The sequence below is a fragment of the Talaromyces stipitatus genome, genomic scaffold (assembly GCF_000003125.1).
Source record: "Talaromyces stipitatus ATCC 10500 scf_1105507295549 genomic scaffold, whole genome shotgun sequence".
Lineage (NCBI taxonomy): Eukaryota > Fungi > Ascomycota > Eurotiomycetes > Eurotiales > Trichocomaceae > Talaromyces > Talaromyces stipitatus.
The window spans coordinates 654,326-674,753 of record NW_002990117.1 but is presented as its reverse complement, the minus strand read 5'-3'; the positions used below and the strand labels follow the sequence as shown (position 1 = coordinate 674,753).

Genomic DNA, 20,428 nt, shown 5'->3' with positions numbered 1-20,428 from the left:
CTTTCTGCTTGGATGGGAATGGATGTTGAAAATGATCGTCCAATAAAACACCGATCTTTGTTTATCGAAGGAAGCTATTACGGCAGACTGTAAGTGACTATTGCGCAGTACACTGTATGTGTACTGTCATTACATCCATCGTAATTTCGATATTTTTAGGGTTAACTTCAGTCATGTCTCGAGGTGTGGCCCAATCTCGACACATAGAGGTGATTATTGCTTGGATGTCAATTCGGGTTTTTGACCATAAGCCATGTTTCCTTCTCTACCTACAGTAACCTATCTGGCAGTATCTCACACCGATTAAGACTGGCATGAAAATGAAGGTCCCAAACGACAATGGAGGGGATCCAGTGCATAGAGAATAATTAGTTGATATATTACCTACCTGTCAGGATGTGATCCCTGTGCAAATTAGTCTGAAATCTACTAGCCAGGCGAAAGACTATCAACTAAGGACATGTTGCCTCAAAAATCAGGCACCAACAAGCTGTAGGCATTACATCATTCACTGGACTGCATTCCGACGCCGAACATCAACAAGTTTCACATTCGCAACTGCTTCAGTTGAATGGCTGATGACTTACCACTCATCTCTGTATCTTCAATCTGGTGTACTGACCACAGCATGAAAGTATGGCCGGCATACAATCCTCACTAATATGGATCGTCTATGCGATCGTCGTCGCGATTCTGTTTGCTGTCGCCTCCATCTTCATCTATATTTACCAAACACCTCGGGATCGATCACCGCTCGTAACAATAGTCTCTATCATCACAATCACAGCTCTCCTTGCGACTGTACTATTACAACCAGTTGATGTCGCCCTCATATCCTCGACGACTTCTTCCAAGCTCGGCCGCCGCAAGGATTGGGCTTCGCAGGATGAGGTGGATAAAATAGTTTTCTCATTGAGAGTGGTGTATTACCTACTCTACTCATTGGATGCGGTGCTGTGCTTGTTGGTTGTGCCGTTTACCTATTTCTGGTACGAGGAATATGATGAAGTTGCTGTGCAAGAAGGGGAGCAGACATTTGGGAAACGGTTTTGGAATGCTTTCAAGTATACGATTGCCTTCATCTTTCTTGCTGTCATTCTTTTCCTTGCTGGATTTTTCATTCCGATTCGAGGCATATCGGAGGACAAGGATTTGGATTTCTTCAAAAAACTGTTGACTGAGAATCGTGGGTTCATTGAAGATAGCTTACCACTCGTTTTGTGCTGACTTGAGCAGATGGCGAAAGAGCGCTCACCTTCGCTTTGGGCATACTCCTCACGCTGGGAACATGTCTTTACGTCGTTTATACTTCAACCGGTTTTGCATTCTTGCCCATCACACTTATCAAGACTGCGCCCTCGATCTCGAACCCTACACTAAAAGCAAATACCGCATCGCAACTCGAGAGCAACCGCGAACGTCAACGCCAATTGAATGCCCGCTGTGGCGGAGATACAGATCAATTGTCATCCAAAGACCGCAGGGAATTTGATCAATTAGTCCGGGAGGAAAGAACACTTATCCGAAGGCAACGCTTGATTGAAGAAGCACAGGGCGAAGGACGCAGCTGGTTGATTCAAGCATGGTTCAAAATAGAAGCGGTATTCAGGCCTTTCAAGCTTCTCGGAGGAATTCTGCTTCTTATCGTCGCCATCTTCATCTGGGTCTCTATGCTGCTCACCGCAATCGACAAGGCGAACAACTCCGTCTGCAAGCATAACTGCGGATACATCCTGGGACATATTAATGTCTTCAATCCCATCAACTGGATCTTCGTGCAATCCGCGCGCGTCTTTCCGGTGGACTACGTTTTATTCGCATTGATTGTTTTGCTATTCTTCAGTAGCTCCGTCGTCGGTATAGCGACAGTGGGCATTCGCTTCCTCTGGATCAGAATCTTTCAAATCCGTAAAGGTCATACTTCACCACAAGCGCTTTTATTAGCGACCGTGATGTTGACATTGATCACACTTGCGTTAAACTATGCCATGTCAATGATTGTCGCCCCTCAATACGCTACTTTTGGACCACAGACATTCTGCGATAAACCAATTAACCATCCCGGCGCACAAGCCGATTGCTCTGACGACAAGGACAAGGATCTTATCAAGCCATGTACAGAATTGGCTGATAACCCAGCTGCCAAAGAGGTCTGCACCCCAAGTGTGGTCAGCACATTCTTCAACAGAGTCACGTTGAACTTTCCATATTTCGGTGTCATTATTTTCTGGGCTCAATTCGTTTTCCTAGGTATTCCTCTCCTGCTTTGATCATATTGGACATTGCTAACTCCGTCAAACAGGTTTATATTTGATCATCCTTGTAACTTCCTTATTCCGTACACCGAAACTCGACGAACATCAAATCGATGAAGATGCCGAGGAAGCCGAAGAGGAAGGATTGCTAGCTAGTACGGGTCGACGATTCAATGCGACGTGGCAAGATATTCGAGGAGAGGAATCCGCCTAGCTCTGATTTTATATCATGAAGTGTATGATTTTTGGTCCTGGGAATTTTGGTGTTTTATGGATGCACAGTTTATAGGTTATGCATAGGGTTTGATTATATATTGTCCACAGATCGTTCAATTCTTCATTATGAAATACATATTATCACTGATCACGAAGACCGCTCATATTTCACAGCTTTGTGCCCTGAATCACCTCCATCATCCATATGCATCTCCCACCAACATCGAACACAAAACAACTGATCCCCTTCACAATCCAAACATTTCATCTTTGCAGTATCGTAGCATATACAACAGCAATCGGGAGATTCATCATCCTTTCTGGCAGATTCGCCAGGTCGAGTATCTGGAGCTGATGGGAGAGACAGCGCTGCTAGACGCGAAGATAAATCATCGTCATTCTCCTCGACCTCAAACCCCGTAGGGGAGGTGCTGTTGTTATCTTTGCCTGGTGATGTAGGAGGAGGATTTTCTTGAATCTCTTTTAAGAGATTCTTCACATATTTTGCGGCTTCGGCTTCATCGTTTTCTTCGTCGGATTCGTCTTCTTCCTCTTCTTCTTCTTCTTCTTCGCTGCTGTCAATATCTTTTAAGAAATCGGGTATATCATCGTCCTTCTTCCTTTTCAGAGTATGAGGTGATCTATCTTCAGGTTCCGTTGTAGACGTCTGTTGAATGAACCCGTATGCGTCACTGAGCAGTTCTCGCGCGTGATTTTTGTCATCTTTCGGATTGTTTCCAAACTGTGTAGCCGTAGTCTCTGATATTTGATTATTCTCACTACCCAAACTGGCAAGTAAATCCTCAATCGCATCTCCATCCAACAACGACTCAGGCGCTAGAATGTCATCTTCCGCAAATAATGAGCCCGTCGTTAGATCGTCGAGTTTCGATCTAGATCCAGCACTCGAATCCTCATATCCTGCGAATGGGTCTAGTGGTGATGTAGTATTTAGGACGACGTTTCTTTATATCTAATCAATCAGTAACTGGCTTCAGTGGATTGATATGCGATTTCAGGTTGCGCACTTTCGACGTTCGAGTTGCACTGTAGACGGTTTCAGAGCGTTTAACCGTTCTAGCAACCGCTTATCCTCGTTACTAGGCCGGTCAGTCATGTCGATGAACGACTATTGGGATGTTCGTGATGAATTGTCGGTTGATGTAGATGGGAAGTTGACACAGCCCCACACAAGCTACAACAACTATTTAAGCAGCGCCAATGCACTCTCGAATGCTTTGACAACATTCGCATCTGAAAAGATTGAGTATGTTTCCTCCAGGATAGTGTCAGAAAGGGAAAAGTTGGACTTACAGTGCTCCTTTTTCTCTTCTAGCTCCCGTTCAGAATTCTGGACGTGTTGCATTCGTGTCTGAAATCTGCTGTGATGTTAGATGCTAGTCGATATCACGATATAGATATGCTGAGATACCTTTTATACGACCGATCCTCATCACGAGAAACAGTAACTTGTGTCCATATTTCAAATATCTATACCCATGACTGTCAACTGTGTCCATAGAAGGAAGTCATTAGCATAGTAGTTACTGGTCAATACCTTAAGTAATTCCATCGTCTGATGCTGAAGATCTTTATCGAGTTGTTCATGTTCCTTCAATGCACTGGAGAACATTTCCAAGAGCTGATCCCAGCTGCATTTTTGGAGATCTTCAGGTTGAAGAGATAGGTCACCAGGACTGTTTTTGAGTGCTGGCATTGGATGTTGTTTGCTGTCTTCTTTTGGGGCCATGTTGTATGAACAATAAATTGTTATTCGCTGAGTCAAGAGCGTTGATCAAAAAAACCAAACTAAACTCATGAAAAGAGATATCAATACTGAGTGTAGAAAGTTGAGTAAACAAACATAGAGAAGTTGAAATATTTACGTTCTTTGTAAATAATTGCGTATCAATACTGTATCGGCGGAGGGCTGGCATCTTCTCCGGAGATCACAAGCTTCTCTTCACTGTACCTCACCACTTCCAATTCACCAGTTCCCTATAGACATTGCTTTTGAATTGCAGTATACAACTGGACTGAATTACGAGAACGATTCAGCTAGTCGAACAATTCGACCTGATCTACAATGCCGCTAGCAACAAGAAGATACTTTTCCACTGCAGCAAAGACATCAAAATGTCTAACTCACTCGATTTTTACGGTCAATAGACCACAATATAGCATCGTCCTGAATCAAAATGTCTCCAGATACCAGACGCCATCCTCATCAAACCGAAGCGCAATCACACTCACCCACCTCCAACGACACACCTTCACAAACTCCGCATCCCTAAGCAAGAAAAAAGACAAAAACAAACGCAACGACGATGTCGACTCTTCACAATCAACATCAGCAGCAGCAGGAGCAGGAGGAGGACCCGACCCCTTCAATTTCTCACAGCTACAAACCGGAATCTCAGACGCCCTCACACGCCTAAAAGAAGATCTGCAAAAACTTCGATCAGGCGGCCGATTTAATCCAGAGGTCATTGAGCAATTGCGCGTGAATCTGGTCAAGGGTAGTAATGAGACGGTGCGATTGAGTGAAGTTGCTCAAGTAGTTCCCAAGGGTGGACGGGCAGTTACTATTATCGTTGGTGAAGAGGATGTAAGTCTGCTTCTTCTTTCCCGGACTTCAATATGCTAATGGAGACACAGCTCGTCAAACCAGTAAATTCAGCTATAATCTCATCTAACCTGTCCCTCACCCCACAACCAGATGCGCATAACCCTCTACAACTCAACGTGCCCATTCCACCACCAACCAAAGAATCGCGCGATCAAGCCATAAAAGCAGCCAAGGGGGCAATGGATAAAGCAGCGAATGCAGTGCGAAGTGCTCGCGCAAGCGTGCATAAAAGATTACAGGATATGCAGAAGAAGAAAGAAGCCAGACCGGATGATATTCGAAAAGCGCATGATCAGATGGAGAAATTGGTCGAGAAGGCGCAGAAGGATGTTAAGGATACGTTTGAATCTGCTAGAAAGGGTATGGAGCAGGTTTAGTATAGAATCTGTTGTAAATCTACTGTACAATATAAAAAAGAAACACTGTATACTACATTCCACGTCAGGTCACTTAGACCATCTTGAAGAAAAAACATCAAGTTGAAGCCCGTTTTGCCCGCTGCACCGAAGCAAGTAAAGACTGAAACTTGCCCATAAACTCAGCCTGTTTCCCGGTCATCCGATAAGTCTCATTATTATAAAGCTGTCTCTGCACCTCATCCAACACCGGATGACGCACATCCCCCTTTTGCCATCCCTCATACTGCCCACGCACAATCTGCCCCACGAGAGCCTTCTTCTCGTCATCCTTGATAGACGCAAAACTCGAATCTTCAGGCTCAATCAAATCGCCTTTGCGTTGCGTCAATTTATCGGCTCGTTCCTGCGCGAGTCTGCTCACTTCGGCCATGACGGTTTTCTTCTCTTCTTCGCCGGTGAAGAAGACTCGTTCACCGTCAAAGAGTCGCTTGGCGAGTTCGATTGGTGAGACATAGCCGGCTCCGTATCGACGACTCAGTAGATTCAATCGTTCCACGACGGTACCCGTTGATCCTGTTTTGCCCGTGGGTAAAGACGGCCATGTATCCTTCAAAGCGGTCATGTCGTAATTGACCGGTGTGTACCGCACAGGTTTCGGTTTCGAGGCATTTTTCACTTCGTTAAAAACAGCCTCCAAATCATTTCCGCGACCGACTTCTTCGCCGTCTTCCTCATTATCTCGCTTGCGGCGTTGTGTGCGTTTGTTTGCTGCTGCCGCGTTGGCTGTGCGAGATTTGCCTGTTTTCCTTGCTCCGCCAGCTCCTGGTCGGCCTCGTGCAAGTGTACCACGTCGAAGCCGTAATTGAGGTGCTCGAATGATATTTGACTGATTAGGAGCAGCGTGGCGTGTACCGAGTGATCTGGCATCAATGACTCGCGGGCGAGATACGGGTGTCCTTTTCACTAGTGATGGTTTCGAATCGGATTCACTTTGATGTGAGGTTCCAGATGAGAATGCTCGAGTCAAGCGAATGTTGGCATTGCTCGCTCTTTTAACATTATACGGAGAACAGTAGACTGTTCTCAGAGTATGTGAACGAACCATCCGGTCCATATCGATGTGGTGGAATTCAATTGAGAGCATTCCGAACTGAAACAGAGAAGTTCAAACGGATAATTGAAGTTCTCCAGGATTTTGTCACGTGATGCACTCCAGCGCTGATAAACAAACACCATCCCCATACACCACTTTATCTCTCACAGACACAATCTACACATTATACACACAGTATTATTACTCTCTATCGTTATCCGAATTTACTAGGAGAAAAAAAATGCTCCGCCGCAAACCAACAGCCATAACAATCACCCCCGAAGACCTAATCGCGTTCGAAGAAGAACGACTCCAAAAAGAAAAGCTCAATGCCGAAGGAGGAAATTCTCGATCAGAGTCTATGCTTCATACGACATCGGGCAAGAAATATGACCCCAATGATGAGTTGAAGCCTTTGCCGGGTGATAAGGCGAGGATTGTGAGGTCGAGGGATGAGAGGATTGGGGTTGGGAGGAGGACTTGATTCTTTCTTCTTCTGATTAGTAGAGCGTAAGCTCTGCTGGTATTTTGGTTCTTTTGGGATTGGAATCATGGTCTGGGAAGTAAGCTGTGTGCGTATCCGGTGGAGTGCATGATTACATCGCAAAGCAGCTCAATCGTTGAGCATACTGCCATCTACACGAATTTCGATCTACCATACTACAACAAATTATGAAAAGACGAGCTGCAAACCAACTTATCAATTACTAGTTGGAATTTATTCAATCGCACCGCTCTTCACGCCACACGCCGTCGTAAATTCATACATGGGTATCAGCTCAACAACTCGTACATATACACAGATGTCAAAGATGCGTGAAAAAGGACAAACATGTGAACGGAGAAATTTAATGTACAAACAAGATCGTGTTCAAGATTGGGTAGATTGAGAGAGACGTGTTTGGTGCCTTCTTCGAGGTCCTGATCTTTGTAGGCGAAATCTGCGCCGTACAATGGAGTCATGATTTCACGAAATAAGGCAATAAAGTCTTGCCTAGATTAACACCTGCAATGCCAACTATCTTGATTGCTTGACATTGTAATCTGTCATATCAACGGAATGATTCCATCTGCGTTTCAGGCCGTGCGGATCATAGACACTTGCAACGCTCTGCTGCCAGTCTCTGGCAGTCATGACAGGCTGAGGCTCGTACGTTGCTTGCGACATGGATTGCATAGCGTCCATGGACATGACTTTACCGGCAGGCGGAGTATACTGCATTGGGTACTGAACTGGGACACCGTCCGCAGTCATTGCTTGGCCTGTACCCGCGAATGGCATCTGTGGAGAAGTTGATGTATCGACAGGAAATGCCATATTCCACGAACTTTGTCTTTGTTAGCATAGTGACCTCTATGGTATGAGATTGAAAATCTTACGTGATAACCGGAGTAGGGTCCCAACTATTCTCGTCTACAAGCGGGACACTGAGCTGGGGATTTCCAAACTGATTGCGAAGCATGCTCATACTGGTCTGCTGAGAGGTATCGGATTTAGAATCGTCGACGCCTGTAGGTGGTGTAGTAGAATGGGAGGTGAACCCTAACCGATGGGGACTCGGTTGGCCATACTGGTTGTATTGTGATTCGAACGCCGGAGGACTAGAGTTGTATTGCTCGGATGGACTGCCGTATGGGAAAGTTGCTCTGAGTTCAAATGGCTTTGTGGTGTCAGCAGAGAAAGCCTGCCTCAGCGCGTCGATTTGAGCTTGAATCTCAGGAAGTGGCCACGTCGTCGAACACTTTTCCAGGATACGCATGTGTCGAGTGAAATAATCACGCGCATCTGTATGAAATTCAGGGTCTGGAGACGTTATTGCAACCTGTGACATGTTAAACCTAATTTATGTGTTGAGACATGACTGAAGAACTCACTAGATGTAGCATAGTGCATGTCAAAATTGCGTAAACAGTAAAATTGATTCCACGTTGCATGAAACGGAGTCCCTGGAGTGTGAATCGAGAAATAATCGCTTCTTGCAGTCGACAAAGACATTTTGCCGAAGAATAGCATAGCTGCATATGCCTTTTCCAACCACCATCAGCTGTAAAGGACTTAGATGCCAGTAACTGTGGGCGATGAACCATTATAATAGCCAGATGATAGTGAGTGTGCATGTTTCCGACAAAGTGCGAAGGCAGCCACGGCGGAGAACCATCATTAGGGTACGTAACCTGAAGATCCTGCGGTAGGCTTCGATACCACTCGTCGAAAAGCGGGTTGTTCTCTGTGAAGCGTGGATCCGAGGCCCAGTCTTTCTGCCGCTTTATTTTGTGGTATAATTCCGTATAGATACGAATGTGGTGGGCGTTTTTCACAAAATAAGAAAACTGCCGCGAACGATCGGTTTCAAACTGATCCGTATCAATAGTGTCGAGTTGCGGTCGCATATCTACCGTGTCCGGGTTTACTTCATAATCCGACCGACCTGATCACAGTTAGTCATACGATTGTAAAATAAAAAAAAAAGGTAGATACAAACCTTGCGGGCCTCCAACCATCACCTCGACTACCAACAACGTCTGCCAAACTCTCGTCTGGATCAGACACTCCACGGCGTCAAGGCCGCATGATTTCCCTTCTCGATGAGTAGCATAGTGTTCATGGAGCTCAAGATCTTTAGACATGGAAATGGCAGTCTTGATTGTCTGCCAGGAACGGTAGTAATATCCTTTTCGAGGATTTGACTCTCGTGCTTTTAGCAACAACAGCATCGCTTGTATCGTGCTCAGGCGCGGAACGTCCATGAAACTTGATTCGTGACCTGGTCGGCGTCAGAAAATTCTGAAACGTAGACTATAAACAACTTACGAGTAGCAAGTGCAAGCCACTGAGCACCCTGAGCAGGCTCCTCCGACATTCTACCTGCACACGCAAACAGTGCTTCTAACAATAACGGAGATATCGAAGACCGGTCATTACGCCATTGTTGATACAAATGTGAACGGTGTATGACAGGTACGTATGGGTGAATGTCTTGAAAGAAGATTTTGAAGTACTCCATGACCTCTTCATTCGAAGGCATCAGTTCTGGTGGTATTCGTATGATGGAGCCAGCACCAGTGCTAAGTGGAGGGAGATTCTCGTCGTCGTCTTGTACAGGAGCCGCAGGCTCTGTCAATCCTTTTCGCTGTTGTCGAATATATGGTGCTTATACGTGTCAATTAAAACCCACTTCATCAAGAGTCCGAACTTACCGATTCCTGTCTCGTCAATTCTCAATTCACCAAGCGCTTCACTAAGGTTCTCAGCTGTGGACTGCTCCGGATCAACAAAAACGCCACTATCTGCACTAGGAAGCCCATGGGGTGCGCCCATTTGAAAATACTGATTTTGGTAAGGATGTTGAGTGACAGCGATCTCAGGAGTTTGCGCCGAAGCGTACATGCCATGATTCTGCGGGATGTAGGATGAGTACGTGCCGTATGGTGAGATATTATTTGCAAGTAAAGGATCTTCGTTAACGTAGTTAGATTGCATTAATTCATGGTGCGGAATACTTTGCTGTTGATTCGAATGGTCTCGGAATCCGGCCTGCTCTGCTTCAACACCTTGCACCGGAGTCGTCTGGTCGCCATCCTGGCCTATGGTTGGAGGCACACAGACTAATTTCAGTCGCTGGCATGCTGTGCAGGGCCATGAGTTGGTCGTGGCAGCGTCACATTTGATCTTCCTTTTTCGGCAGCCATTACAGGCGCGCATCACTGTCACTATTAGTTTCTGGAAACTCGTTTCCTATAGAGTCCATCCTACCTTTGAGCCTCTTGTGTCTATTGTGCTCATCGACAAAAACATAGTCTGGACGATAGTTAGATTATGTGACAATAGAGCCATACAATTTCCGGATCCGGTGCTCACTCTTCTGGCCTTCCCGCGGGGGCCCAGTTGGAGGTGTAAATGTATATGGTTGCATGTCGTATTATATATCGTCATTGAACAGTGAAATCAGGCGAGTACGTAATCTGATATCTGGCCTGAGCTGCACGATCAACTTGTCAACCTCGGGATCGCGACCTAAACTCTATTCGGTGGAGTTGGAGATTTTCGGGGTATAGTATAAATCGTAGGTAGGTTCGCATCAAGACATCAGATTCGTGTATACGGCGGAGAAAAACAAGGCTATAAATATGTCCCTTGTTGCATAAACGCAATGCCTATCGCATATCCACTTGTTGGTAATATCAACGCGAAACCGAGTGGGGTGGATCCAACATCGAGTTCGCCGAACCGTAACTATCGTGAGGACGGAGAACTTCTATAGACGATAGAAGCAGGATAAAATTAAAGCGCAGAACTGTTTCCTTCGATATGTGGGAAAGCACTGCGCCGCCGCTGAGTAATGTGGGAGGTCTGGAGAGGTTGTGGCAATACCCTATATCCTTCCTGCCCGCAGCCAGCCGGTTTGAAACACAAAATGGCACGTTATATTGACAGCGAACAGCGGATGACGACGCGATGAAACAAATAGAATAAAAATCACGCAAAGACACAAGCTTGATGCAAGTGAAATCTGCCGGCCATCAAGGGTATATATCGTATGCGGGGGATCTGTTGGAGGTGCGAATGGATAGCGTGGGCGCTTATGCTAGCAGAATCGAATGCGACAGGTTGAAATGAGTATATATGCAGGATCAATTGGCGTATTAGAGGTTAATATGCAGGGTGTGTGTCGCGATTACTGTAGAAGATATAGTACAGCATTCTCTCGCTGGCCACGTTGTGAATATGAGATGAGATGAACGGTGAGGAGGTCGAGAGGTGGTCGCAGGGGGTGGGGGAGAGGAAATGAGAGGAAAGCCGGTACATCTACCGACCGAACACACAATCTTCGATATTCATGCGACGCATCGAGTTAGATGATTGGCAGTTCTCCACTCACAGCTGGCATTCTGCTTGTTCCAGTTGGAAAGTGTCTCTTAACAGAAGCCAAAACCCACCTGTAACAGCGCAAAGTCAAATCATGATTAAGGAGCAAACACGGAGTAGCGGGTCAAGCTTGACTCTTATTCCTTAAGGACTCCAGGAGGACGAAGTATGTGTGTTTATGCGATTACATGGACATTCAGAGATCATTGAGATTCCTAGTAAGTGGCTATATGCATGAATATTCTTCTTATCGAGTGATGCAAGTACCTCTCGCATCAAAATGGCCGAAAGGTACCAGTTGCAAAGTGACACAAGCTGATACACTGCCGATACGAGCCAGAAGCAGAGAAAAGCTTACTTTTGGCCTTCTCTATCTGTGCGCAATACAGTATCCTTACAATACGGTTAAAATTACTTACTAATCAATCGATCAGAAATCTTATCGCGTCGATCATTCTAACCACTTTAACATCACTTCATAGTACTCCGAATAGAATCATTCAGACGAAGAACAGATAAAATGGCAGAAATGCAAAACGTCAACCCAACAATCCTCAATACAGCTGATCTTCCCACCCGCCAACGAAACAAGTCAACCACCAAGGCCAAAAATGCAGATGTGGCGGGTTATGAGGGGACAGTCTTTTATAAAGATCTCGCACTGCCCGAATTAACCGATCCATTCGCTCTACGCTCGTCATATAGTAGCAGTGAATCCGAGAGTGATGATAATGACGACGACGATAATACATATGAGGAACCTATTGATGAGCAAGAGATATACGGTATGCATCACCCCTCTCCCCTCTCAAAGATAGTCAATTACTAATGGATATAGACCTCGTCTCAACAATCTCCGACCCCGAACACCCAATATCACTCGGCTCACTCGCCGTCGTCTCCCTGCCAGATATCTCCATAACACCCTCCTTACCCCGAAACCCTTCCTCGCCCCTCCGCACCGTCACCGTGCTAATCACCCCGACAATCACACACTGCAGTTTGGCCACCGTGATCGGTCTCGGTGTTCGAGTCCGTCTTGAACAGTCGCTACCGTCTAGGTTCAGAGTTGATGTGCGCATTAAAGAAGGTACGCATAGTACCGCAGAGGAGGTGAATAAGCAACTGGCGGATAAGGAAAGGGTTGCGGCGGCCTTGGAGAACGGGACGCTTATGGGGGTTATTGGGAAGATGTTGGAGACTTGCGCTTAGCTAATTTTTATAGACACTAATTGTATTTATATATAGATTGATGATGACATAAATGCATTGATGACCAGGCCCGACCTACGCCAACTAATCTCATCATACATTTCCATTTGATATCATTTCCTGGATGCTTTTAGACTACCCCTCGAGTACACCACTATCCTTAAGTCCCCGCCACAACTCAGGTTCCAGAAACTTACTAACCGTCACATCCTCCGCCAACCCTTTCCGCCTTCTAGTCTTGAGCACAAAATCTCTAGCAATAGCCTGCGCACTCGCCATTTCCAGCGGTCGAAGCTTCACTTCGCGATCAAGTGGATCACCGGGGACAACACTCCATTTATCAAAGACCAGGCTGACCGTCGCTTGTCCTTGGGTGTGGATGCGGAGATCCGTCTCGAATCCAAAGGAGTCGATCACCGGTATGAGACCGCGGACCGAGTAGAGTGGTGTACCTGCTACGGGACCGTCGGATAGGACGTGGCCTCGTCGTCGTGACAAGACTGTGTATACAGAGGCGACTGCGTCGGCCGGACCCAGCATTTCGCATGCATATACGGGTTCCATTAACCGGGGCGATGCCATGAGGAAGGACGAGTAGATTGCGCGACGGGTGGTGGGGATGATTTGTCCTCCGCCACGGTATATGGCCTGATCGGCGAGGGAGATGTCTGTAAGTCTGAACTTGGTATTTCGAATAGCTAGTCTGTGTTAGTTTCTTATCAGAGATGTAGCGATAAGGGTAAACGTACGTTCTTCACATAATGGACCCTCTCTCGTTCCCCAGCTGAAGCCTTGAACGATAGAATCACGAACAGTTCCAAGTAGCTTCTTGTCAACTTGTGACGGAAGCGTATCGTCCTGCAATATATTAGGCCCGTTTTCTTCCGGTCCAAATGCCCAGATACTGCGTGCTGCTAGTTTATCCCACTCATATTTCTCCTCAAAGAACTTGGCCACTTTTCGGATAGGGTCCTTGATGTGGACGCGGCCGCTCTCAATATCTTCTGCGATACCATCGTCTAACGGCTCGGCAATCATGGTCACCTTGTTCTTCTTATTCGGTGTAATGGAGTAGCACATGATTGCAGAAGTTTCCACCACAGTCTCACAAAATCTGGTAACAGGATCGGAAACCTTTAACTCCATCTCTGCATAGAGTCTGCGCAGATCATGAAGCACACAATCCATGTAAAGCTCGCCAGTCCCCAAAATGACATGTTCGCCCGATTCTTCTACCTTGGTGAATATCAATGGGTAACTCTTGTTGATTTTCCGAAGTCCATCCAACATCTTGGGCAACTCCGATGGGTTGATAGGCTCAACGGCGACCTTGAATACAGATTCAGTCATATGACGAAGTGGTTTGAAAATATAAGCGTCCTCATCATTCTCCAATTTGGGCGCAACAAGCGTAGCGGTCTTCATAATCGAATTGTCTACACCACCTAGCAATACCCAATTACCCGCAGGGACACCATCCGTAGGAACGTTATACCGAGAATTGGCAATCCATGTATCAGATATGGTTGCATTAACCATGTCCTCCTCGTCATCAACCGAATAGCCTTCGCCAAGGACCCTAACCGGCTGTCCGGGACGGGCAACACCGCTCATTACTCTCCCAAAGGCATCGAATTTCGAAGCATCAGAGCTATTGAACAGCTTGGTCACATGAATTACCAGTGGCCCCTCCGAATCGCATTTCAACATCGACTGTGCAACGTGTGTATCCAAAGGTCCGGTATAGTATCGCTCCAATTTCCGTGATGCTCCCTCTACAGCAGATGGTATATGCTGTACGCACATATCAACGAATCCAGTAGCCGGGCCGAAGAATTGCTCACAGACTAGATTCAGAAGCACTTTTGCATCCAATTTGAGCTGAGATGGTTTTAGGTATATGTTCAAGCTCGCTAACGTTTCTTTCAAGTCTTCTGGACTTTCACTTATTGTGTGTGAATAGAGTTTGTAAACAGGCTCAAGAATGAAGTTGACAAATGATCGCTTAGATCCTTCCTCAACTCCCTTTCGCGTAAATTTGCGGCTTCGAGGGTTATAGAAGATGTCTCCCCATAATCTCTTTGCAAACTCTGCACTGTCGAGTTTAGAATGACGCTCAGCGTACATTTTGGCAAACGATTCCAGGGTAAAGCACCAGTTCATCGAGCTGCATGCGAATGCGACGTTTCCTTTCTCCGGACTTAATCGTCGGCTCTCACCTCTTCCCGGAATGACATTCTCAATGATGGAATTGACTTGCTCAATGGTGTGTTTCAGTTTGAAATACGCATCATTCGGTGGCAATTTCAGCTCGAGGATTAATCGGTCGACCTTGTTGACCACCAGGGTCATTGGCAGATCTTCCAGAACGGCATATTTGATGATTTGTTCAGTATTTGCCTGAACGCCCTCGACTACATCCACAACTAGCACGACACCATCCGCCAAGCGCAAAGAGGCTGCGACCTCGTCGACAAAATTGACATGGCCTGGCGTGTCCAGGATATTGAACAGATACGATTTCCCCTTCGTTCCTTGTAAGACGAGAGACATTGGCGCGGATTTGATAGATAGCTGCCGTTCGCGTTCGAGGAAATGCACATCCGTATACCGCAGCTGTTCGTCTCGCTTTCTTCCGGTGCGTTTTTCCAGTCTCTCGTTGATGTCGTGTGTCTGCATGACCAACATGTCCATAAACGCAGTTTTCCCATGATGTAAATGGCCTGCAATCGCAACATTCCTAATTTGGTCTGGATAATTGAGCAAATCTGCCATAAACTCTCTCGAATAAAAAACGGGAGGAAGATCGGCTTCCTGTAATGAGAACTTCTTCTGCGTCACTGGATTGATGATTGGTTCCGTAAGTGGTTGCGCGTCTTCTTCTTGTACCAGGGTCTCGACTTCGGCTCCATATACTTGCTGAGCACTGGGGTAATATTGTTTATCTTCGTGCAAAACAACCGCATTCGATGGACCTTCTGTGGAAATGGTAAGCTCTTCTGTCGCGTTATCTGAATGTCTCCATGGAGCCTACCATCAACCTCCATCAACTGGTCTGCTGCCTCAGCCTCGGCAGCCTCCTCCTCTTCTTCCAGATCTTCGTAGACATAGCCACTTGCAGGAACATCTCCGGCCTCTGATTCCTCTGACAGTCCACCTTCGCCAATGTAGTTACCGAACCTGCAGACACATATTAGCTTGAACACGCCGATAAACCAGAGCAAACTCTTTAATATAATGTTAATAGGAATAACGTACTCATCGTAGAGATCGTCCATGGCGTCTTGTAATCGAGCAAGGTTGCAATGACCAGCTCTAATAAATCTGCACGTCGCAAAGATTAGATCTTGCAAGCGCAAACCGTGATAATATTCTTAGCTACGAGACCCAATGCGGTAAGCGGTCGGTAATTTACTGTGTCATGGTATTACCTGATACATATACTATAGTAATTACGAATACATAACAGATGCATACAATTTGCTTTGTTCTCTCGGCCAAAAGGAACTGACATTGACCTCAAATAATGTGTTGCCTGGGAGTCTAGGACCATTAATGAGGCTATAGACCTCTTGGGAATGTTCTTGTGCGATTAGTGATATGATACTGCATTCTACACTGTATATTGTATACTTCCCTCCCCTTTTTGCACTAGTAAAATGCCCATCCCCGAATTACCTTGTTCACCGACCTCCGACAACAGACCAATCAGCTGAGAGATCGACCTCAAGAATACCGTATTTATACGGTCCTTTAATTCTTTTTTAAGCGTTTCGCACAATTTATAGTGTATTTTGATTACACGGCGTCAGGTAATGTTACGTATTAACCGTATCAGGAACTGCCGATATTGCCTGTTGATTCCTTCCCGACTTTCTGAGTAAAGAAATATAAAATCCGACTCTCCTTTCAACGGTCACTCTCTCTACACTCCACTTCAGAATCTCTTGTTTAGAGCTGATCTCGAGAATTGAGGTCGCTTGCTCAATCTATCTTCTATATTAATTTTAATTGCGTCCTTGACCTGGAGCTTCTTTCTCTCGCGTTTCTCTAAATTTCACCCCGCTTTTATCACATTCGCCGCCATGTCGCTTCCTCCTGTCTATATCGTCTCATCTGCCCGTACCCCTGTGGGCTCATTTCTCGGGTAAGTAACTCAATTCTCTCTTGAATAATCTTCAAAAGTCAGATGTATATTGCAGAGTATGTGCTCATTGTCCTGTTCCTTTCTTGCAGCTCTTTGTCTTCCTTGTCTGCCACTCAACTCGGCTCCCATGCTATCAAAGGTGGGTGACCCCGCCCCAGCAAACCTCGAACAAGATACTGATAAACAATACAGGAGCTTTGGACAGAGTTGAAGGAGTAAAGGCCGCTGATGTCGAGGAAGTCTTTTTTGGAAACGTTCTATCTGCCAAGTAGGTTTCCCGCGCATTCTTCTGGTTGAAGAACTTGGCAGTACTAACGACCTCGATTGATAGTGTTGGACAGAACCCCGCCAGACAAGCAGCCCTCGGTGCCGGTCTCCTCGAATCCACAGTATGCACAACCGTGAACAAAGTTTGCGCCTCGGGCTTGAAGGCGGTTATGCTTGGAGTCCAACACATCCAGACCGGTGGTGCCGATATCGTTGTCGCTGGTGGCATGGAGTCCATGTCTAACGTCCCTCATTACCTCCCCACTCTGCGAAATGGTGCCAAATACGGCCACCAGAACTTGGTCGACGGAATCATGAAGGACGGTCTCACCGACGCATACAAGCAGGAACTTATGGGTCTTTCTGCCGAGGAGTGTGCCCAGGATCACGGCTTCAACCGTGAGCAACAGGATGAATATGCCATCCGCACCTACCAGAAGGCTCAGGAAGCTCAGAAGAGTGGCGCGCTCAATGCTGAGATTGTTCCTATTGAATTGCCCGGCTTCAGGGGTAAGCCTGGCGTTACCGTCTCTCAGGACGAGGAACCTAAGAACGTAAGTCATTCGTTTCTTCAAAAGAATGCTACAGAAACTCATTCTCGTACAGCTCAACCCAGACAAACTCCGAGCAATCAAGCCTGCCTTCATCCCCGGATCCGGAACCGTCACCGCTCCCAACTCCTCCCCCCTCAACGATGGTGCTGCCGCCGTTGTCCTCGTCTCCGAAGCCAAATTGAAAGAACTCAACCTTAAGCCCATCGCTAAAATCCTCGGCTTCGCCGACGCTGCCCAACAGCCCAGCAAATTCACCACATCTCCCGCTCTTGCCATCCCCAAGGCCCTCAAGAAGGCCGGTGTCACTCAAGACCAGATCGACGCCTTCGAGATCAATGAAGCTTTCAGTGTTGTTGCGCTCGCAAACATGAAGTTACTCGGCTTGTCAGAAGATAAAGTGAACATTCACGGTGGTGCTGTTGCTATCGGTCACCCTCTCGGTGCCAGTGGTGCTCGTATCCTTGTGACACTATTGGGTGTTCTCAAGGCTAAGGGTGGTAAGCTTGGATGTGCTGGCATCTGCAATGGTGGTGGCGGTGCTAGTGCTCTTGTGTTAGAGTCTCTCTTGTAATGAATCAAAGGAGGGATTGAACATTTAACGAACTAAAAAAGGTTATGGAATTCCTTTATTTTCCAACTGTAATTAGATTTTACGAAGATATCAATACAGCTTGTGTGATGACAGGTGTAATCCTCCACGTCTTGAAATTTCTAACTCTTTTCTAAGGATCTAGATCAGCAATCAGGGGGAATTGTATATAGGACCATATACTCCGTATCCACGAGTAAATGATGAACAAAACGATCTAACCATTCTCTTTAACTATAATACATGACTAGTTCAAACGCTCACAGCTCTAAGCAAAAGCCCCAACAATCGACATAAGCATCGCCCCGCCCAAAACAGCAAGACAAGCTTCCACTCTCCGCCAACCACTGAGCGTCTCGTAACTCTCTTCACTCAAAAAGTCCTCTGCGAGTAACTCCACTAATCCAGCGAAGAGGAGTAGACCGCTACTAATAGCATTCGTGAATCCAACCATTATAAGCCCCGTGGCACTGCGGGGGTCGTACATGTTATGCAGAACAAGACCGATGGCTTGCCCAATTGGTGTCGTTGTGCCGTATGCGCAGGCCATGAGCCATGGTTTGAAGGAGGAAGGTGGGAAGAGACTTGGTATCAAGGAAGCGATTCGGGACCCCAGTGCGAAGCCCTCAAATGTTTGATGGAATGAGATGGCTACAAGGAGCACGATGAATGATGTCCCCGTGGCCACGCTGAGGGCCATACCGATGAAGATACTGTGGAAGAGAATACCGGCTTCGAGAAGAAGACATTGAAGAAGTTGTCTTTGCGGGTTTTGCAGTTGGGTGATGGACGTGCTTCCTTGGCGAGCATGTTTGGTACGGGGGTTGGGTCGTTGGTTGGGAGTTGTTTCGTCATCCACATAGGATCCTAGCTCTTCCATATCAAGGTCCTCGTTATTACTTGCGGAGGCGGCGCTTTGGCCCGTGGAGTTTGTCGGAGATTGAATTAGGCTTTCTCCTGCTGCTAATATTGTCAGACATATGGCTCATTCAGAGATTTGGAGCCCACTCACCTTGATCCTGATTTGACAATTGGATATATTCTTCACGCCCTATTTGTTTATGCTCCTTCCGGCCTTCCTTCGCGCTAACGCCTCCAATAAGTTCATCGTAATCTTTCCCATGAACATGGGCCGCGCCCTGACTGGCAAAGAACATTTCAACCGTGACAACCAAAAACACCGATAGCATTGCTATAAACCCAGCCATTGCGGGGTATCCGCTCGTCCAGAAAGGGGGAAGGCATGAATTCAACAGTGAATTGAATGCTGTAGGGAGAAGATGAACGAATGCCGTCGCTATAAGGACACCTGTGCCGAAATGTCTAGAGAAGAAGAGGAAGTGTCGTGGGATGGGTAATCCAGGAAATCGACGCGCTAGAATTGGGAATGAGCATGCTGTGCGTGACGATGTTAGTCAGTTACATCTGCAGGCATTTCCTCTGATGATTATTGACTCACCTAATGTGCTAAGAATAAGGATGAGAAATAAAGCAAAAACATGAGCGGGCGTGTTGTAGTATCCTGCTTTATCGGAGCCACATGTCGACCCGTCTGCTTGTCCACCTGGCGCTCTTGAATCAATACGGCGGGCGAGCTCGGATTTTAGAGCTTGAATCGGAATATCTTGAAGTAAGGATGAAAAGCTATCCCCGTCTGTATAGAATGATCAGGAGAGGTCTCTCAATGGCGCTGAATGAAGTGCTTACTGGCTCGCGCTTGTATGCCACCTTCAAACATTGTGAAGAAATCAGACCCGGCTAGCAGTCTCGCATTTTTCTTTGCAAAAAGAAAAAAAAAAGTCCTACCCCCAATCCTCGTCACAAGAACCCAACAATTTCAAATGCCTCGGATCTAGGTAGTTGAAGAACGCAAATATAACAGACCTCCTAATCGCATTGGAGGGCTCGGAATAAGAGTATGTATGCGATGTATTTGTCGCACTCAGACGATGTCAATTTGAACTGAATGATGGCTCAGAATAAATTATATATCCCAAGAGACAATCATTCAGGGAAGGGTCGGACGACTGATTGGTCTACTTGGCAATTTTATCAGATCAATCTAATAATCCTTAGTCTAGTTCGAGGTCTTATCCGGCAACCCGCAAGATGTCGCATCCAGCCCACGTGATATGTCTCTTCTGATACATAAATCGTCTGACAGCGAGCATTATGTGCATATTTCGACTTTCCATGCAACATATAATTTTTAAGAGGTTACTTTTATTGCTCGAAACATT

General features: G+C 46.3%; 10 protein-coding genes across 13 annotated transcripts, besides 1 other annotated feature; 4 read left to right on the top strand and 6 right to left on the bottom strand.

Moving 5' to 3' along the window:
- The first annotated feature begins 535 nt into the window (after positions 1–535).
- TSTA_011230 (LMBR1 domain protein, putative) lies at positions 536–2,927 on the top strand. Its single transcript, XM_002483203.1, has 3 exons — positions 536–1,186; positions 1,237–2,250; positions 2,303–2,927. Exons 1-3 carry the CDS (start codon positions 637–639, stop codon positions 2,467–2,469), a joined length of 1,731 nt encoding a protein of 576 aa, XP_002483248.1. The 5' UTR covers positions 536–636; the 3' UTR covers positions 2,470–2,927.
- Positions 2,620–3,588, bottom strand: TSTA_011220 (uncharacterized protein; the record flags this gene model as incomplete). The annotated part of the gene is made up of 2 exons (XM_002483202.1): positions 2,620–3,436; positions 3,500–3,588. The coding sequence occupies 2 exons, from the start codon at positions 3,586–3,588 to the stop codon at positions 2,620–2,622; spliced, it is 906 nt and encodes a 301-aa protein (XP_002483247.1).
- Positions 3,010–3,042: a microsatellite.
- An 87-nt stretch (positions 3,589–3,675) lies between the features above and the next one.
- TSTA_011210 (uncharacterized protein) lies at positions 3,676–4,221 on the bottom strand (the record flags this gene model as incomplete). Its single annotated transcript, XM_002483201.1, has 4 exons — positions 3,676–3,725; positions 3,786–3,850; positions 3,904–3,962; positions 4,030–4,221. The coding sequence occupies 4 exons, from the start codon at positions 4,219–4,221 to the stop codon at positions 3,676–3,678; spliced, it is 366 nt and encodes a 121-aa protein (XP_002483246.1).
- Positions 4,222–4,446: 225 nt separating this feature from the next.
- Positions 4,447–6,605, top strand: TSTA_011200 (ribosome recycling factor domain-containing protein). Its single transcript, XM_002483200.1, has 2 exons — positions 4,447–5,079; positions 5,130–6,605. The coding sequence occupies exons 1-2, from the start codon at positions 4,558–4,560 to the stop codon at positions 5,475–5,477; spliced, it is 870 nt and encodes a 289-aa protein (XP_002483245.1). The 5' UTR covers positions 4,447–4,557; the 3' UTR covers positions 5,478–6,605.
- On the bottom strand, positions 5,575–7,515 carry TSTA_011190 (uncharacterized protein; the record flags this gene model as incomplete). The annotated part of the gene is made up of 2 exons (XM_002483199.1): positions 5,575–6,508; positions 7,385–7,515. 2 exons carry the CDS (start codon positions 7,513–7,515, stop codon positions 5,575–5,577), a joined length of 1,065 nt encoding a protein of 354 aa, XP_002483244.1.
- Positions 7,516–7,570: 55 nt separating this feature from the next.
- Positions 7,571–10,466, bottom strand: TSTA_011180 (C6 finger domain protein, putative; the record flags this gene model as incomplete). Its single annotated transcript, XM_002483198.1, has 8 exons — positions 7,571–7,880; positions 7,933–8,375; positions 8,428–8,981; positions 9,036–9,317; positions 9,365–9,703; positions 9,751–10,257; positions 10,307–10,351; positions 10,412–10,466. 8 exons carry the CDS (start codon positions 10,464–10,466, stop codon positions 7,571–7,573), a joined length of 2,535 nt encoding a protein of 844 aa, XP_002483243.1.
- A 974-nt stretch (positions 10,467–11,440) lies between these two features.
- Positions 11,441–13,251, top strand: TSTA_011170 (cytoplasmic protein required for cell viability, putative). Of its 2 annotated transcripts, none has more exons than XM_002483197.1 (3): positions 11,441–11,637; positions 11,902–12,204; positions 12,258–13,251. In XM_002483197.1, the coding sequence occupies exons 1-3, from the start codon at positions 11,598–11,600 to the stop codon at positions 12,629–12,631; spliced, it is 717 nt and encodes a 238-aa protein (XP_002483242.1). In that variant the 5' UTR covers positions 11,441–11,597; the 3' UTR covers positions 12,632–13,251. The 2 variants fall into 2 exon arrangements, with proteins under 2 accessions (XP_002483242.1, XP_002483241.1); XM_002483196.1 differs by lacking the exon at positions 11,441–11,637 and adding an exon at positions 11,698–11,795 and having other exon boundaries at positions 11,854–12,204.
- Positions 12,257–15,909, bottom strand: TSTA_011160 (U5 snRNP component Snu114, putative; the record flags this gene model as incomplete). Its single annotated transcript, XM_002483195.1, has 4 exons — positions 12,257–13,329; positions 13,381–15,609; positions 15,666–15,811; positions 15,890–15,909. The coding sequence occupies 4 exons, from the start codon at positions 15,907–15,909 to the stop codon at positions 12,767–12,769; spliced, it is 2,958 nt and encodes a 985-aa protein (XP_002483240.1). The 3' UTR covers positions 12,257–12,766.
- A 649-nt stretch (positions 15,910–16,558) lies between these two features.
- TSTA_011150 (acetyl-CoA acetyltransferase, putative) lies at positions 16,559–18,287 on the top strand. Of its 2 annotated transcripts, XM_002483193.1 has the most exons (5): positions 16,559–16,778; positions 16,868–16,917; positions 16,971–17,046; positions 17,110–17,599; positions 17,652–18,287. In XM_002483193.1, exons 1-5 carry the CDS (start codon positions 16,717–16,719, stop codon positions 18,168–18,170), a joined length of 1,197 nt encoding a protein of 398 aa, XP_002483238.1. In that variant the 5' UTR covers positions 16,559–16,716; the 3' UTR covers positions 18,171–18,287. The 2 variants fall into 2 exon arrangements, with proteins under 2 accessions (XP_002483238.1, XP_002483239.1); XM_002483194.1 differs by having other exon boundaries at positions 16,971–17,599.
- A 103-nt stretch (positions 18,288–18,390) lies between these two features.
- On the bottom strand, positions 18,391–20,262 carry TSTA_011140 (ZIP family zinc transporter, putative). Of its 2 annotated transcripts, none has more exons than XM_002483191.1 (4): positions 19,896–20,262; positions 19,648–19,842; positions 19,201–19,584; positions 18,391–19,151 (listed from the first exon to the last, which is right to left on the bottom strand). In XM_002483191.1, the coding sequence occupies exons 1-4, from the start codon at positions 19,924–19,926 to the stop codon at positions 18,457–18,459; spliced, it is 1,305 nt and encodes a 434-aa protein (XP_002483236.1). In that variant the 5' UTR covers positions 19,927–20,262; the 3' UTR covers positions 18,391–18,456. The 2 variants fall into 2 exon arrangements, with proteins under 2 accessions (XP_002483236.1, XP_002483237.1); XM_002483192.1 differs by having other exon boundaries at positions 18,391–19,148.
- Positions 20,263–20,428: the final 166 nt, after the last annotated feature.

What these genes read in the sequence shown, in the direction of transcription:
- TSTA_011230 (XM_002483203.1), top strand. Translation starts at nt 637, where the DNA reads ATGGCCGGCATACAATCCTCACTAATATGGATCGTCTATGCGATCGTC. An exon ending in AAAACTGTTGACTGAGAATC is followed by an intron (nt 1,187 to 1,236) that starts GTGGGTTCATTG and finishes TGACTTGAGCAG; the next exon opens with ATGGCGAAAGAGCGCTCACC. An exon ending in GGCTCAATTCGTTTTCCTAG is followed by an intron (nt 2,251 to 2,302) that starts GTATTCCTCTCC and finishes TCCGTCAAACAG; the next exon opens with GTTTATATTTGATCATCCTT.
- TSTA_011200 (XM_002483200.1), top strand. Translation starts at nt 4,558, where the DNA reads ATGCCGCTAGCAACAAGAAGATACTTTTCCACTGCAGCAAAGACATCA. An exon ending in TTATCGTTGGTGAAGAGGAT is followed by an intron (nt 5,080 to 5,129) that starts GTAAGTCTGCTT and finishes ATGGAGACACAG; the next exon opens with CTCGTCAAACCAGTAAATTC.
- TSTA_011170 (XM_002483197.1), top strand. Translation starts at nt 11,598, where the DNA reads ATGCGATTACATGGACATTCAGAGATCATTGAGATTCCTA. An exon ending in AGAGATCATTGAGATTCCTA is followed by an intron (nt 11,638 to 11,901) that starts GTAAGTGGCTAT and finishes ATCACTTCATAG; the next exon opens with TACTCCGAATAGAATCATTC. An exon ending in TGATGAGCAAGAGATATACG is followed by an intron (nt 12,205 to 12,257) that starts GTATGCATCACC and finishes TAATGGATATAG; the next exon opens with ACCTCGTCTCAACAATCTCC.
- TSTA_011150 (XM_002483193.1), top strand. Translation starts at nt 16,717, where the DNA reads ATGTCGCTTCCTCCTGTCTATATCGTCTCATCTGCCCGTACCCCTGTG. An exon ending in GGAAACGTTCTATCTGCCAA is followed by an intron (nt 17,047 to 17,109) that starts GTAGGTTTCCCG and finishes CTCGATTGATAG; the next exon opens with TGTTGGACAGAACCCCGCCA. An exon ending in AGGACGAGGAACCTAAGAAC is followed by an intron (nt 17,600 to 17,651) that starts GTAAGTCATTCG and finishes ATTCTCGTACAG; the next exon opens with CTCAACCCAGACAAACTCCG.
- TSTA_011140 (XM_002483191.1), bottom strand. Translation starts at nt 19,926, where the DNA reads ATGTTTGAAGGTGGCATACAAGCGCGAGCCA. An exon ending in CCTTATTCTTAGCACATTAG is followed by an intron (nt 19,585 to 19,647) that starts GTGAGTCAATAA and finishes CGTCACGCACAG; the next exon opens with CATGCTCATTCCCAATTCTA. An exon ending in ATTGTCAAATCAGGATCAAG is followed by an intron (nt 19,152 to 19,200) that starts GTGAGTGGGCTC and finishes TGACAATATTAG; the next exon opens with CAGCAGGAGAAAGCCTAATT.